The sequence below is a fragment of the Quercus robur genome, chromosome 5 (genome assembly GCF_932294415.1).
Source record: "Quercus robur chromosome 5, dhQueRobu3.1, whole genome shotgun sequence".
Classification (NCBI taxonomy): domain Eukaryota; kingdom Viridiplantae; phylum Streptophyta; class Magnoliopsida; order Fagales; family Fagaceae; genus Quercus; species Quercus robur.
In genome coordinates, this window is record NC_065538.1 from 27777668 (window position 1) to 27794975 (window position 17308).

General features: G+C 32.6%; 1 protein-coding gene and 1 long non-coding RNA gene across 9 annotated transcripts; one reads left to right on the forward strand and one right to left on the reverse strand.

Annotated features, from left to right (window-relative positions):
• Positions 1-499: 499 nt before the first annotated feature.
• On the forward strand, positions 500-3245 carry LOC126725680 (leucine-rich repeat receptor-like protein kinase PXL1). Of its 7 annotated transcripts, none has more exons than XR_007655561.1 (5): positions 511-1464; positions 1631-1738; positions 1835-2011; positions 2102-2459; positions 2542-3245. XR_007655561.1 is itself a non-coding variant. In XM_050430513.1 (4 exons), exons 1-3 carry the CDS (start codon positions 1389-1391, stop codon positions 2227-2229), a joined length of 600 nt encoding a protein of 199 aa, XP_050286470.1. In that variant the 5' UTR covers positions 500-1388; the 3' UTR covers positions 2230-2459; positions 2542-3245. The 7 variants fall into 7 exon arrangements, 2 of the variants coding, with proteins under 2 accessions (XP_050286470.1, XP_050286471.1); XR_007655562.1 differs by having other exon boundaries at positions 512-1464; positions 1631-1683; XM_050430513.1 differs by having other exon boundaries at positions 500-1683.
• A 4135-nt stretch (positions 3246-7380) lies between these two features.
• Positions 7381-13910, reverse strand: LOC126725681 (uncharacterized). Of its 2 annotated transcripts, XR_007655565.1 has the most exons (3): positions 13753-13910; positions 8820-9028; positions 7381-8695 (listed from the first exon to the last, which is right to left on the reverse strand). It is a non-coding gene; the product is annotated as an uncharacterized LOC126725681 (long non-coding RNA). The 2 variants fall into 2 exon arrangements; XR_007655564.1 differs by having other exon boundaries at positions 7381-9028.
• Between the last annotated feature and the right edge of the window lie 3398 nt (positions 13911-17308).

The window sequence follows — 17308 nt, forward strand, 5'->3', positions numbered from 1 at the left end:
TTCTAACTCTTTTTGGTGAATTTCTTGCTCATTTGTGATATTTTCATCTAAATTTTGTGTTATATTTTGTTTATTATTAATAACAAATTTATCCATTGATCCTTTTTGAAACTCAATTAATTTTTTTTTTCTTTTTTTAAGTTTTTCATATCCAAATGCATATTTTCTAATAGACATTTCTAATCAAACAATATATTTATAAAGATTAAAATAAAAAAATAATTTTCAAATGTAGAGCAAATGAGAAATAGAACCGAATTTATATAAAAAGTATTATTGTATTTTCACCAAATAATAACAAGTTTTTAGCAATCTCAACATGCATAAATAAAGATTTATTCATTATATTTCCATTAACTAATATATATATATATATATATATAAACACAAGATTTAAAATAAAATAAAATAAAATAAAACACAACACTGTACAAGCCCAGCGCCCCAGCCCAGCCAAGATGATGCCTGCCAAGATGGCGCCCACTATAAAAATTAAAACAAATCCTATTGCGAAAACTTAAGTCTTAAGCAAATCTAATGAAGAGTCTAGAGAAAGGCAGAAATCCATGTACCTCAAAAGTCAAAACTTAAAACCCATTGAGCCATTCTTCAGTTCTGCAGAATCAAAAACCCAAACGCAGCAGTGAAAAAAAAAAAAAAAAAGATGAGATCGGAGGAAGCTTGGTCTAGGGCCGGCCCTGACAGTGGGAGTGGAGAGAAAGAATGAGAGAGGTGGAGAGCAAGAGTTGAGAGAAAAAAAAAAGCAGAGCAAGAATGAGAAAAAGAAAGGTAAAAATTTTAGGAATTTGAGGTTTTTATTTGTTTTGATTATTGATTGTTTTGTGGTTAATTTCTTAGACTGGATTTGTAGTTTATTTTGCTGAATTTTGGTTTGTCTAGAAGATAAAGATGTTATTTTTGGGACAATTGATTTTATTTGTTTGGTCCCAACGTAAATTTCCCTGGTTCACGCCGTCTTTAAAGTGAGCAAATTCTTAGGATTGCTCGCCAATTGTTCATCTTTGAGTTGAGAAACCGGAAAAGCGAACTTAACGTCCAAAATTCCAAATGACCAAAACAACTATCTTCCTCTCCTCCTTTTCGGCCAAGCAAACTCTGAGTCTCAGCTCAATGACAAAGAACAAACAGTCCTACCGAAACTAAAGCAACATTGGATTTTCTCTGAGCCACTTGGGTTTAAGGAGTTCAAGTGGCTTAGAAATAGTGGGGGGCTACTGGCAAAATCCACTATCTCTAAGCTGCTTGAACCCCTTAAACTCCTGCCACCGCGGTGACTGGCCAGAGATCACTTGCACCAGTGGAAAAGTCACCCAGTTTTACGCAGTTAAAGAAGCTCGAGTATTTATGGATTTCTGGGTCTAATTGGAATGGGGGAAATCCCAGACACGATTGGAGAAATGGAAGCTTTGGTGCATCTGGATTTGTCAAAGAACAATCTGACAGGTAAAATTCCTAGCAATTTGTTTATGCCAAAGAATTTAAGTATTGTGTATCTTTTCAGTAACCAATTGTCTGGGGAGATTCCTCGGGTGGTTGAAGCATTAAACATTGATGTTATTGATCTCTCGGATAATAAATTGACCGGAACCATAATTGATGATTTTGGCAGACTCAGAAACATGATGGATCTGAGTTTGTTTTTCAATCAGTTATCTGGAAAAGGTTAGGAAACCATTTCTGACAAGGTTTAGGGTGAGGTGCCCATGTTGCTGTGTAGGTGGGAGGTTCCCTCGCTTGGTGCGTGTTTCCCCTCTTTGGGACTTTACATCCTCCTTACTAACTCTTCTCCTATTGTTTTCTGTTTATTTTGCAGCTTCGACTTGTCCACATTTGAAGAGTTGTTATAAAGAGTGCGTCCAGGCAGCATTGGATTTCGCTCTGAGTGCTGAGGATTTTGACGAACTTGTTGACCCACGGTCTTTGTACGATCATTTCTTAGGTCCTGAGCCTTCTGCCTACATTCTTCAACTAATTCTTAGGGAAGAAAGAAGTAAGTGTTTGAATTTTGCATTCTTATCTCCTTGGTCTTTGTCTCATCAACATATTTATGATCTTTCTTCTTACTTTCCCTATCTTGTAGAGGTGGCCACCCGATTCAACCAAGACAAATATGCTCATGCAAAGGGGAAGAAGAATGAACCCTTGTCCAAACTGATTTCACCCCTGAAGAAAAAAAGACTACAGATGGTTCTGGGGTTGTCATATTAACTCCTATTCAACCTTCTTTACCTTCTTCTCCTATTATGTCACTCAGGGAGCTACCTTTGCCACCTAGGACTAAAGCCAAAAGGAAGGAAAAGATGGGGCAAAGTGTTTGGGCTGATCCTACAACGGCTTTTGGAAGGGCTCGCAAAGTCATTACCGAGGACAAGCTCAAGGCCTTGTCTTCTGTTCTCTTGCACAAGCTTGTTAGTTTTCATATCCATAAGATGCTGCAGGTGAGGTTTTTTTTTTTTTTTTTTTTGTGGGAAATGTTGTTCTCCTTCTCTTTTTATGCATATTTTCTTCTCTTCTTTTCAGGTTCTTAGGGAGTCGTTGCATTTGACGACTGATTATCTCACGACTAAGGAGAAGGTAGTGATGGCTATGTCCAAGGCTAAGGCTGTGGAGGCCAAATATTCAACACTAAGAAAATAGTTGAATGAGGCCATGAATGATGTCAACGAAGCTAAGACCAAGTTGAAGGATATCTCTAACAAGCTGAAGGTAGAGAAGATGCTCATCACTTAAAAGATGAGCAGATTTAGTCGACCCTATTGAAGCATGAATCAGAACGTGAGAAGGCTATTGTTGACTTTCTACTTTCGAAGATTTACTCAATTGTTACATTCGATGATTATTTCAAAAGCTTTGAGCTCCTCCGAAGGTGGACGATGAAGCATCATCCAGAGGTCTATTACTCTAGCATTGATTTTGAGGCAATAGATAAAGAGATGATGACTGATGAAGCTGCTGAACAGGCTCGAGCCAATGAGCAAGCTAGAGTTAGAGGAGAAGAAGGAGGAGAAGGCCCTGAGAATGTACTTGTTGATTCCCATGTTTAAACCTTTCTTTTTTTCTTTTTTTTTCTTTCTACAAACAATTAGAATATTTTAATACTCATATGTTCTTTGATAATGCTTATACTCCTATAAACATCTTGATGCTTATGTGATCTTGTTTGTCAAATTTGGACTTGTAAATTTAGTTATTCATCCAACTTTGATTCAATCATGTTTTAGCAACTCCATGAGAATTTTACCTTCTGAATATGAATTTAATCATGCGACTTTACTCTCGTCATGAGAATTTTAGTCGTTAATATGATTTTAATCGTTGGTTTTTACCATGTGAATTTAATCACATAACTTTACTGTTGTTTTAAGAATTTGATCATCAATATGATTTTACTCGTTGGTTTACCTTATGACTTTAATCATATGACTTTACTTTCGTTTTGAGAATTTGATTCAATATGATTTTACTCATTGGTTTTTATTTTATGAATTTAATCACATGACTTTTGTTTTGAGAATTTGATTGTCATTATGATTTTACTCATTTCAAAGTTAACCTTATGTGACGGTTTTCCACTTATTGAGAATTTTTACTGTCTACATGGTTTTACTCGTTGAATTTTAGTGATGGACCTTCCACTTGAAAACCTGTCTTTTGCATGATTTTAAAAATCGGACCGGATCATCTAGTTCAACCAGGAATTGGCATTAATCTGGTCCAATTATTGTTAAAAATGGAAAATAAAAGAAGAACAGTTAAAAACCAAAAACCGATAGGGTTAAATCAGTTTTTAGCAGTTCTTCATTAAAACTTCAGATGCTGTGTTTAGAGAGAGAGAGAGAGAGAGAGAGAGAGAGATTCTATTTTAGATTTAAGCAAAGAGATTTTGATTTTGAAAATGCTCTCAAGCCTAAAGTGGTGAAGCCTAAGACACCAATAGTGACCCCAAAAACATCAGATCTTCTATCTTTGTGTTGAGGAAGGAGCCAAAAAATGAAGCAAATTTACAATGATTCGATCCAACTGCTTCAGTCTTTGCTACTCTTGCACAATTGCACACACCCATATTGATGAGAGAGACAGAGAGTGAGAGAATATTGAAGAGGGAAATGAAAATTTAGCAAAAAGTAGAGGATAGGAAAGAAGTTAAGTTTAGAATTGTTGTTTGAAAATTTGAATAAAACGTGTGGATGTAGTAGATTTGCAAAATGTGTGGTGGGTGTGATATAAATGTGTAAGTGTAGGATAGGTGAGAAAAATATCAAGTGAGCAATGATATTGTTACCCATTGGTGACTTACTTTTTGTTATTTGACAAATTAAAAAATAACTAAAATGGTTTGTAGTTGTTACACTTGACCTTTTTATGGTTTCTTTTTTTTTTGGTTGAATTTTGTTAAGTGGTGTCCAAAAGTTGGTAAGTTAATATTTAATGTTTTACTATTATTTAATTTTTTTAGTTAAAATGACCAGTTATAAAATTATTTATTTATTTTTATAATTAATAATTATTTATTTATTATTTATGACATCCTTGATTCGACCACCAATCAGACCATAAAACCGGTAACCGCTCCCTATTCCAATTCTTTCATCATACTATTTTTTAAAACTATGGTCTTTTGTATAGTAAATGAACCAGAAATGAGACTTTTAGATTTTCTAAAAGAAAGATGTTTATTCATAGAAGGAAACTTGTCCCCTTATTCATTATTGCTTAAAAAACAGTTTAATAAAAGTAAATTGACAAAATCATCTAGCTAACAATAATACCTTTTGAGGTGCTCTACATTTCACAGACGAGGTAGCTGTTTACCGTCGAGTCACTTGAGGTAATAAGTTCCCTCGTATATAGTGCTTGCCGATCTTGAATGGGCCTTCCCAGGTTGGGTTCAATTTCCCTTGTGCTGGATCTTTTGTGGCTTCAGTCACTTTGTGTAGTACTAGGTCCCCAAGATTGATCCTCCTGAGCTCAACCCTCTAATCATGATACTTTGCCATTTTCTGCTTGTATTTCGTCATTCACTGCAAAGCATCTTCTCTAACTTCGTCTAGGAAATCAAGGTCTAACTTGCAACTTTCTTTGTTGGTCTCTACATCGAAAGGTTCTCTCTTGAGGCTAGATAAACCAACCTCTATTGGGATAACTACTTTTTTACCAAAAGCTAGTTTGAATGGAGTTTCCCTTGTAGGAGTTTTTGTCGTTGTTCAGCATGTTCGTAACACACCAGGTAGCTCTTCTAGCCATGCCCCCTTTACCCCCCCTCAAGTTGAACCTTGATGATCTTCAGCAGGGTCCGATTTGCTGCCCCCATCTATCTATTGGCCTAGGGGTGCCTAAGGGAGGAGAAATGGTTCTTGATTACTAGCTCACGGCATAAATCTTTGAATTTGGAATTGTCGAACTGTCGCCTATTGCTCCACACAAAGTTCTGGCAATGGGTACTTGTGGAATTGGTTCGACGATGTCAATTTCTCATGTTATAAATGGACAAGAGGAAGCAATGCTCATCATATTATCTGTTAGGATTCTTCTTAGATGATCCGTGTGTGCTTTTCTTTCCCTGCGAGCACTACTTGATAGCATTCTCGGACTAGTACCTAATCTCCATGAATCTCCCTTATCCCATGGGTAGTTGGGAACTTGACATTGAGACAATACATCAAGGTTGTGGCCTTCAATAGTTTGAGTGTTGGTCATCCTGAAATGACATTATAGGACGATGAGCAATAAATTATGAGGAAATCAATACTTTTGGTTACCTGTGCAGGGTTGATTCCTGCTATGATTGATAAGGAAATAATTTCCTTCTGGTAGACTCGATCTTCGATAAAGCCGACTAGAGGTGACTTAAAAGGGTGAAGCCTTTTTAGGTCTATCTTCATTTGTTGAGAGGCCGTCATATACATGATGTCTACTGAACTTCCATTGCCAACCAACACTTGACAAGTGTTATACCCTTCTACGGAAAGTATGATTACCAGTGGTTCGTCATGGAGCTGCTTCACTCCTCTAGCATCTTATTTTGAGAATGCCATATCATCTGCTCCTATCTTCCAATGCCTTATCATTGGTTGTCCTACATGAATACTATTAACTTGCCTTTGGTGAGTTTTTCACAAATATTTGAATGACCCTCTAATTACTAGTTCTCCATTGATCATTCTTATCTCACTAACAGTGGTCCTAGCATTATTTTGCTCATCCTCATTTTTGTCATCATTTTGCTTTAGTTTTTCCTCTATTTTATGATGGTGATCTCTTTTGAGTTTTGACAAATTTTGTAACTTCCCTTTCTGTATCAACTCTTCAATTTGTTCCTTCAGATCTTTGCATTCTTCTATATAGTGGTCGTGATCTTTGTGGAAATAGCAATACTTCTTCTAATATCCTCTATGAGGCAATGAGCTTAAGGGCTTCGGCCACCTCAAATTTGAGTTGTCCTTAATCTGCAACAAAACTTTTTCTACAAGCATATTCAAAGGGGTAAAATTTACAATTTTATTCAGAGGATTTGAACTTCCCTTGTCATTTTTTTATTAGGAGAAAGATCTTTTTTCTCCTTTTTGTGTTGGGGCTCGTCTATATCTTCTATCTTTCCCTTGCCATCCATTCCTTTTGTTGTTAGCGCATCTTCTCTGCTCATGTACTTCAGAGCTCTAAATATGAGGTCTGTCATTGTAGTAGGCAAGGTCTTGGCTAATGAAAAGATGAAATCTTTGGTGGTCAAGCCTGCCTAGAAGGCCATCAATTGAACTTGGTTGTCTGCTTTGTCTACCTCTAGGATCAATCGGCTGAAACGTTTCACATAAGCCCTCAAAGTTTCTCCCTTTTGTGTCTTTGGCCACCAATCAAATGTTGTATAAAGAAATCACTTCATTGTTCGAAATTTTTTATCAAGGACGATGCCAACTTGCTGAACCAAACTTAAGCAACTCCTTTAAGAGTTGTTGGGAAGGACCTACATGTCACTTCATCAAGTGTTCATTGGAGGTTCAGCAATGTCTTGAAAGACTCTATGTGTGCCAGTGGATCCATTTGCCCATCATAAGGCTCCAATTAAGAAAGTCAAAACTTTGATGGGAGAGGGTAGGGGTGTACAAAAAACCGATGAACAAAAAAAACTGGCCAAACTGAGTTCAATTTTTTGGTTCAGTTTCAGTTTTAATTTTTTGAAACCGAAATATTTCGGTTTCGGTTTCAGTGCTGGATTTTTTCACCTTGAAACCGACTGAACCGACCGATATATGTAAGTTTAAAACATATTAGAGTAAGTAGCTTAGTGGAAAATTGTGCACATGTCAGCCACTTGTTCACTAGTTTGAGCCTTCGCCTCTCCATTTTGAAATTAAAAAAAAATAAAAAATAAATCCTAGCATCTTATATATAACTTATAACCCTAGTCGCCACTCACCCAATTTTCTCTCCCTCTCACAAACACACGCCCCTCAATCCCTCACCCACTTTTCTTTCCCTTTCACAAATACATACCTTGCATCTTTTTCTTTTTTTGATATCCGCATACATCTTATTTTTCTAAGCACCAATTTGGTCTCTTCGTTTCTTGCTATGGTATGTCTTCTTCTTGATTTTGTTTCTCTCATCCCAAATCACCCATGCTGGTACCAATTCGGTCTCTTCGTTTCTTGCTACTTCTTGATTTTGTTTATCTCATCCCAAATCACCCATGCTTGTACTGGGATTCCATGGGTTTTGTGTCATCCCGTGATGTTTGTTTTAAAGAAACTTTGTAGCTACTAATCTTAGTTTGTGTTTTATGGTTTTTAATGTGTTGCTCTGTATTTTTTGTTGAAAACAGGGTCTGTGTTTTTACTGAGTTACTATGTATTTTGTGTTGAAAATAGGGTCTATGTTTTTACTGTGTTTTTCTTTCAATAATATCTCTGTTTGATAAAATAAAATAAAATAAAATAAAATAAAAAAATAAAAATCTTTATTTCTCAATAACCCTCTCTTTGGAAAACCAAAAACTGACCAAAACTAACTAAAACCAAAATACACCAAAACCAATTGATTTCTAGCCATTTCGGTTGGTTTCGTTTGAGAATTTCACAAACCGAAATATTCGGTTTCGATTGGCCATACCCATAAAAACCAACCGAAATCAAATCGAGCACACCCATAGGAGAGGGCATTCTAGGACCATGCCAGTGAACAATGAATCTGTTCTCTTGAGTATTCCATCTGAGTTCCTGGACGACTTTCCTTTCAAGGCACTTTTCATTTCGTCCATTTCTTTCCTCAACCTCGTCATTGTTTCGATTGGATTGTTTTGTTTGCCTGGAATTTGACTATTCTAAACACCTAGAACTTTCTTCTTTATGACTATTCTGTGGGCTATGAACTTCTTCATCATTGTTGTTCTAGTTACATTGGCGAGGTGGCACATTGCTATTCTCCTGAGAGATGCATTGGCTCAACTCCAATTTTTGTTTGACTAGCTCTTCTACGCTTGCTATCAGCGTTTGAATTTGCTAGGTCATCTACATTGAATCAAATAGAGTTGATGAACTTGGATTCATCATGTCACTTAAATGGTAGAGCTACAAAAATTTGTATGATTCAGAACTCAATCCCCACAAATGGCGCCAAACTGATGATGACAAAAGTGGTCGTCAATCATGGACCTTGTATAAGTCCTAACAAGGTGATGTTCCTTGCAAAGATGAGAGAGAATGTGTCGGAGTGGCATCAACCAATGGTCTCATGACTAAGTCAGAAAGCTTCTTAATATCTATTAGAGAATAAGAATGTAATTCTGTATATTTTGGTGTGCGTACCTTTCTTCTAGTATTTGATGGCTTATTATAGCCTGTTCTTGTATAGCCGTTGGGGGCCTTTAAAGGTTCTCCTGACTGCTTAAGAAATCTTTATCTGAGTATAATTGGAGACTTAATTGGCTTGTAATTGTTCTTTTTGACCGTTGTAGCTCGTCAGTAATAAAGTCATTTACTACTGTGTTGTTAATGTTGAAATATCGTTCAAGGTACTAACGCCCATATATTATTCGACATGTCAAAAATATAAAACAATCGTAAGTAACATTTCAGGAAGAATATCAAAATTTAACGAGTAACAGTCCAAAGTAATAATTTGTGCCTGAAATGTAATATATAAAAAGAATCTTTTTCTTTTTTTGCTCAAAAATTTTTTTTTAAATGAATATATAAAAAGAACTTAAAATTTGATAATCACGGTGATAGTTTACTTCAATGTCAAAAAGTTATTTAAGGACTATTTTCTAGTCATCTTAAACACTACAATTAAATCACTCTCTTCTTCTCAAAAAAAAAAAAAAAAAAATCACTCTATGTAGCAATATAAAAATAAAAAATAAAAAAAGAATAAAAACTTTTAGACAAATAGAAAGAAGAATTATAAACCGTATAAATAAGATGAATTGAACAAATATATGATCAAGCCAATGTTGTATTTAGCATAGATTTATATATACTAATATTATGCCCGTGCAATGCATGACTTAATCAAGAATCATGTGTAAACTAAAGAAAATAAGATAAAAATTTCTAATTTAAGTAAAATTAAATAATAAAATAGATAGAACAGTTTATTATCAAATTATATCAAGACATGGTTAATAATAAGCTAAAAATAAGATTGTTTTTTAAATCAAAATTGAGGGATGTAAGCAACATATCACTATTAGAACCCATGTCATAAACGTGTAATTCATATATAATATAATAAATAATAGAAAATCATGTTTAATCATATTAAACATAAATGTGTAACAACATATTGCCATTGGAACCCACGTCATAAACGTTTAATTCATATACCAAAAAAAAAATCATGTATAAGCATATTTAATTATTGATTCTCAAACCATAATAAATAAAAAAATCATGTCTAAACATATTTAATGATTGATTCTCAAACCATAACCATATAAATCGGATAAAACTTAATAAAATTAGGTTAAACAAAAGATAAAAGAATATACAAAACAATACATACTTGCAAGGTTGTAGGTAGGGGGGAAAAAAAGGAAAAAAAGAAGCAGCCATTAGGTGGCAGTGGGTAATTATTATGAATTATTTAGCATATATACGCTTCACATTGAAGAAGTTGATGTGAACAAAAAATCTAATATGAGTCTAATTTATAGAGGTGTGAATAATAGGAGAATAATATAAGAATAAAGTAAAATTTTATACCTATTTTCTGAAAGTCTAACAATGGTTGTTTTTGAGGTTAATATAATTTATGTATTTTTTTTTGAAAATCTAAAAATATTAATAGCATTTCTTTCTTTTTTTTGTGTAGTAATATAATTTATGTAAAAAAAAATCATTTGTTAGATTGGTCATACCTTGTTTCTCAAAAAAAGATTGGTCATACCAAGATGAAATTTTGTCTATCCATAATCCAACTAATGATCGTTTCTGTCAAAAATAAATAAATAAATAAAAATAACTCTTTTTTATATATGTGGATTCTAGATAACTTAATTGGTAAAATTTTTGATCATTTTTGTAATTTATTGATGTCACTTAGTACAATCACGACTTCTAAACCTAACTTTTATTATATAGTACATAATATAAAATTCTTATTTAGCAAAAATCTTTCCCAAAATTTATAGCACTCACATTAGTTCTTCCAAAATAGAAAAAGCAGTAATTCAAATAAAAAGAATAGAAAAAGGGTAAAAATTTACACAATTTTGCTTCAAAAGTCTCCATATCAATGGTTGCTTCAAAACTCCCCATATCAATGGGTGTATTAATGTGCAAATATTCACATTTGCTATTGTATTTACACGGATGCTGCGCATAGCATTAGTTTATTCTTCTTTTTCTTCTTTTTCCTTTTTTTTTTTTTTTTTTCCTCACAACTGTTGACTATCTCTTCCCATCCTCCACAGTAACCCAAGAGAAAGAAAAAAAAACACCTACCCCGTACGGCCGCTAGACTGAGCCACTGGTTAGACATGGCAAAACGGGTCAGAATTTTCTGACCCGACCCGACCCGACCCGAAAAATACCCGACCCGAACCCGATTTTTTGACCCGAAGCAAAAACGGGTTGACCCGTGACCCGACCCGTGTTTTGTGTGGGTCAACCCGACCCGACCCGCGACCCGACCCGAACCCGAACCATTTTTTTAAAACTTTTTTTTTTTGGTAAAAAAAATAGTGAAATTAAGACAATATTGGTTTAATTGTTTATTGTGAGCTTTAAGGAAATAATTGATACATTTACATAACTGCATGCAAATTAATTGAAAAATAAATGGTTGAGCATTCTGTAATGAGTAAATATTTTTAGATATCAAATAGCAAAGTACATGCCAAGATAATCTGGTTACAGTAAAGTTAAAAACAAATTTAAAATTGTAGATATGTATGAGACACATTCACGAGTGTGAAAATAGTAAAGCCAAAGTATCAAATTAGCATAAATTATGAATGCTTAGATCTATTTTTTAACAATTTATGTTCAAAATAAACGGCTTTTCAAAATAAATTATGATATTTCCTAGAGTGTGTGCTGCTTAACAATGATATGATCTTCATAAAAGAAACTAGGTATAAATAAGTAAGCAATCAAACTTTAATGTATATCTTAAATTGAAATAGAGTGTCAATCACAATTGATAATAGATTATAAAATTAATTTTTAAAATTGTAACTCTCTTATATGTTTTTATTCTTTATCAAATGAGTTATCCAATAAGTCATTTGTAATTTTTTTTTTTTTGGAATGTTGATATTGTGTAAAAATAAAACTTGTATATTTGTTTTACTTATCTTTGTATTGTTTTGTTTTAGATAGCAATGTTAGGATTTGTATAATTTTAAAATTATTGAATAAATATTAATAAGTTTAATTGAGTTTATTCTTGATATAAGTAGTGAATGCAAAATAATGCATTTTACATCAAGTAATATGTTGCATAACTATCCAAATGGCAAATACATATTGTTTTCTTTATAAAAAAAAATAAAAAATAAAAAAATAAAAAATAAAAAATTTCATGTGAAAAATACGGGTCAACCCGACCCGACCCGCAACCCGATTGACCCGAACCCGATTTCAACCCGCTTAAAATGACCCGTTTTTGACCCGTGACCCGTTTGACCCGTGACCCGATTGACCCGACCCGAACCCGACCCGACCCGCCCGTTTTGCCATGTCTACCACTGGTGTACTAGGGGCAATGTCCTAATTTTTTTTTGAAAAATTATTATTATTATTATTATTATTATTATTATTATGATGTACTAATTTTAACAATTTTATTCTATAAAATTATATTTTATTTTTTTTAAGTAATATCATGTATTCTTATAAAAGTAATGTCATGCTCACAAACTTTTTTTACAAACTATTTTAATTACAAATTTTTATTGATTGGCATTTAAGACTATTATTCACATCATTTTTTTTATTTATCAATAACTACTTAACAAATTAATAACTTATAAAAAAGAAAACTTGCTGCACAAATATTTTTCTTATTTTAGTAACCATAAAAAATTTACAGATTTAAAATCTAAAACAATATTTACAAGTTCAAATAATTATAACTTAACAACTAAAATTACCAAAAATTAAAACTAAAAAATAAAAATAAAAAACTCAATTGACTAATTTTATTCAAAATAAACGACCCTGTTTTTAAAAAATTCTAAACAAAAACAATATTGCTCTTATCCCCCGCGCACACCCAAAAAAAAAAAAAAAAAATCTCTGCAACTTAGTAATATCAAGTCAGAGGTTGAACGCCACCCTTAACTCAAAGTTCCGGTTCGTCTTTCACAGCAGCCTCCCAAAAGAAGAAGGAAACCTCCTAACTACCAACCCCACCGCCGGAAAACCCATCCCAGCACCACCCAACCACCATCACCACAACTCGTCTCATAGCAGGCCACCAGAAGCAGCGGCGGAACTAGGAATTTATTTTTGGAGGCCATATATAAATTTGTGTGGGTGTGAAATGTAAAATAGTATGATACAATATTTCATAACTCAATTTTTTTCCTTGAGATAATTGTTAAAATACTTAGATGTTTGTTTATTTTAAAAGGTGATGAATGTTTAATTATTGTAATTTGTTGACATATACATTTATGGATTATATTTTATTTAAATGAAAATTAAGCTTATTTTTAAACTTTCTTAAATATATATATATACATATATATATATATATATACATATTATAAAGTAAGTAATTGGTGACAAAATAATAAGGTTATTTAAAAATTTACAAAACTTTTAAGTTATTTAAAAAAAACTATTTTTTTCAAAAATTTTGGGGGGCCCAGACCCCCTTGGTCATAAGTGGCTCCGCCACTGACCAGAAGAAGAAAAGGAAGGATTACCACCTAACCACTACCACCACAACTCATTTCATAGCAGGCCACCAGAAGAATAAGAAGGAGAGTACAACCTACCACCACCGGAAAACCCGTCCCAAACCAAAATCAAACTAAGACCAAACCAAACACAAGGAAAAACCCATATGAAAACCCAAGGAAAAAATCACCGAATCTACCACCGAATGCTCTTATGGTGCTTAAGAGCTATATCATATGAAATTGTTCCCAATAGGCAGGTTGTGGATCACTTTCCAGCAAACCAAAGAATTGAAGGGCCTTGGGAATTAATTATCAAGATTTCTGAGACTAGGAGAAAGAAAGCAAAAAGAAGTGCCTTATGAATCCAAAAATCTGGAAGGACTTACCATGTTCACTGGTGGAAATCGTAGTGCAGCAGGTTTTTGGTGCAGTTCAGGAAGTTTTAGTAGGGGCAGCAAGTCAAGCTTCAAGTCTTGGTACCCTGAAACTTAGATGGAATGGCTTCTTATAATAAGATTTGGAAATAAAAAGAATATTCAAAGTTAGAAATGTCTAATATGTGGAGCGGGTGAGTGGGGTCAGAGAAAAAAGAAATTATTAGGACCTGGAACTGCTCCAGATGACGTTGCACTTGCCTCCCATGTCTCCTTTTCAGTGATAAACCAACGCTTTGTCTCTCTCAGCAATAACATTTTTCGAAAAATAGTTCCTTTTTTAAAGAGTATTTTCTAAAAAATTATATCCTTTTTTTTATTTGGCAAGACCTTTAAAATGAGCTTAAAGATGTTTTTTTTTTTTTTTTTTTTTGTGTTTAGTATATAATTTTTTTTAAATATTTCTTATATAATTTAAAACATATATATTATGTAAACCAATTAATATAACCATTATAAATAAAAAATCAAGAATGAATTTGATTTTCATACTAAAATTTTGACAATATATACAATCAAAATTAAATAGTTGTTAAATTTTCATGATCTCTACCACTCATCTTGCTCATATATATAGGGTCTGTTTGAATTGGACTTATTGTTGCTGAAACTGAAAACTGAAAACTGAAAATACTGTAGCAAAATAATTTTTAAATGTGTGAATAGTATCGTGGGACCCATTTTTAATATTTTTTAGTGCGTGAACAGTGATAAACAGTGCTACTACAGTACGCTACAGTGCTTATTGTCCTTGGAACACGTGAAGTGAGGAAAAAAAAAAAAAAAGGAAAAACGCAGCTTGGATTCAGCGGAAAACGCTGAATCCAAACGGCCTCATAAAGAGTAATGTACGTACGTATGTACGTACACACACTCACATGTATATCAACCATTTGTCTATATATATATATATATATATATATTTGATAGGTGAATACATTTTCATTAAGTATAAATAACAATAACATTTAATTGTCTACTCTTTTTATTGCTATACTAATTGTCTACTATGGCCAACTACAAGTCTTCAATATTACTCTAAATTATGTATTTACATAATGTACTGCATAATATATCATTATTGCATAATATCTGTATAAAGTATCTACCAACAAAAAAGAATTTGCCAACAAATGCAATTCCCCTAAACAATTATCATTCATTATATAAAAATATTATTAGTCTAAGGTAAAGATTGTCCCATGTAAGAGCAATTTAGAGCGATATAGGTACTATATTTAAAATTTTCATCTTTTACTTCATTCATTCTTTCTTCTTCCTTTTCTTTTATTTTATTTTATTTTTTTGCACTTTATGTACGAAAAAGAAGTAGCTACGGCCTGAAATCCATCACACCGAAAATTTCTTAGAGAAAAAAGAAAATCAAGCTTGAAATTCAAAGCAAAGAATTGGGATTTTGGTAGAGAGGAATGAAATAATTACTGTGGCAAATTTGTTCTCCTTTGCAAGTCGAAGCTATTGATTTATCAATGAAGGAAAAAAAATCTAATCAGAGAATTGTGTTACAAAGGGGAAGAGAAACATGCAAAAAAGAGAGAAGAGAGATAGTTAGAAAGAGAGAGAGATCTATGAGAAGAGGAGAGATCAGAGTTAGTGACAGTGAGGGTGTGAGGAGAGAAAAAGTAAAAGGAATAGAAGAAAAGTGAGAAATCTTACCATAAGAGAGAGAAGGCGCCAAAAAATTATGTTTCCCACGGCTACAGACGAAAATAATATTTATAGGAGATGCAATGTGTGAGAAAGAGATTGTTTTCCCAAAAAAAAAAAATTGGAAAACCACCTATAGAATATAAGCCTTATTTTTATTAGGGTTTTCTATTGACCAAAGATAGTATTTCATTTACCAGTTTTTTTTTTTTTTTTTTTTTTTTGTGCTACCAAACACTAAAAAATGTGAAAAACTATCTTTACAAAAGGTTTTCCAGCGAAACTAATAGAGCGCAAAACAAAACATGATATACTACAACATGCCTATAGTGTTTTTGGCCGAGTATATTTGGTGAGCAAAAGACTCACAATTTCACCACAGCTGGCCTCTTTTTTTCCTTTAAACGCCAAAATATGCGTAATGCTACAAATAACCATTTATACCAATTTCCTTCAAGTTGGGGTTCCATTTTTTTTTTAAATATTTATTGCAGTGACACAATGTTTTGATTGAGGAGTATTATACCACATAAATAAATTGTCACAATATTTTTACAATTTTTAAGGTGTCAGTTCTTTATAGATCAAAATAAAATAAAATAATAAACTATCATATTAAGACCAACCATAACTTAAAAATAAAATTCTTGTAAAAAAATTATGATATTTTGGTGTTGTCACAATATCATATTAGGATGTGCTCAACTTAAAATAAATATATTGTGAAAATGCAACATTTTGTTGTTATCAAAGTATTTTAACAATTAGGTGTAAGAAACTTGTGAACAACTTAAGTCTCTTAGAGCATACATGTCAACTTATGTAAAATGGTATAAGAGCCAATTTTTTCATTAACCCCAAAAGTCATCCACATCAACTTATGCATTTATTGTGCAAAATGTATTTTAGTTATAGTACTTGTTCAAATACACATCAGCATTGTTGTTATGGATTTCAATTTTTATTATTTCTTTAAAGAGAGTGGATGGTGGTTTTGTTATTGTCATAATATTTTCACAACTGTTGAGTTATCAGTTTCTTATAAATCAATATAAAATAATAAAATATTATACTGGGAGCTAACACAACCTAAAAGAAAGGTATTATGAAAATGTGACATTTTGTTGTTGTAACAATATTTTCATAATTGTTGAGGTGTAAGCTTTTTATAGTTCAAAATAAAATTTTAAAAAAATTATATTGGGATCCACTATAACTGAAAATAAAGATATTGTGAAAATATTATGACATTTTATTGTTGTCACAATATTTTTTACAACTACTACTAAGGTATAAGTTTCTTATAGGTCAATATAAAATAATAAAATATAAGACCGAAAACCATCGCAACTAAAAATAAAATTATTATAAAAATATTATGATATTTTGTTGTCTCTAAACCTTTTTTTTGGTTTAGTCAATTTTTGTGAACCAAAAATTATTGTTTCACTATCTTAAATTTCTCACTTTAGGGACAGCACTTGCCTTGCACATGCCACCCAAGCTAATAGTCCAACGAATGATAAAATGCAATTTGTTCATATTAGAAATAATTACACAAATTTAACTCTTGTTAAAAAAAAATTAACCAGAAACACTAATAAAGTTAAACAGCCAAATCAAAACTTGAAATAAATTTGAATTCTAAAATCTCAAATCCATCTTTTCCTATTCTCTTAGCTTTCTCTCTCTAAGATTGAAAATTCAGAGAAGTCTTTCTCTCTCAAAACTTCAAATTAGCTTTCTTCTTCTTCTCCACAACCACCAAATTCAGATACGCAGAGGAGCAAGTGAGCAACACCTGATGAAAATGAAGGCATTGATGAAGAATCGTCAAAGA

Excerpts from the sequence above, each read along its gene's own strand:
- LOC126725680 (XM_050430513.1), top strand. The coding sequence starts at position 1,389 with ATGGGGGAAATCCCAGACACGATTGGAGAAATGGAAGCTTTGGTGCAT. Across the intron at positions 1,684-1,834 it reads CAATCAGTTATCTGGAAAAG|CTTCGACTTGTCCACATTTG; the intron begins GTTAGGAAACCA and ends TTTATTTTGCAG. Across the intron at positions 2,012-2,101 it reads AATTCTTAGGGAAGAAAGAA|AGGTGGCCACCCGATTCAAC; the intron begins GTAAGTGTTTGA and ends CCTATCTTGTAG.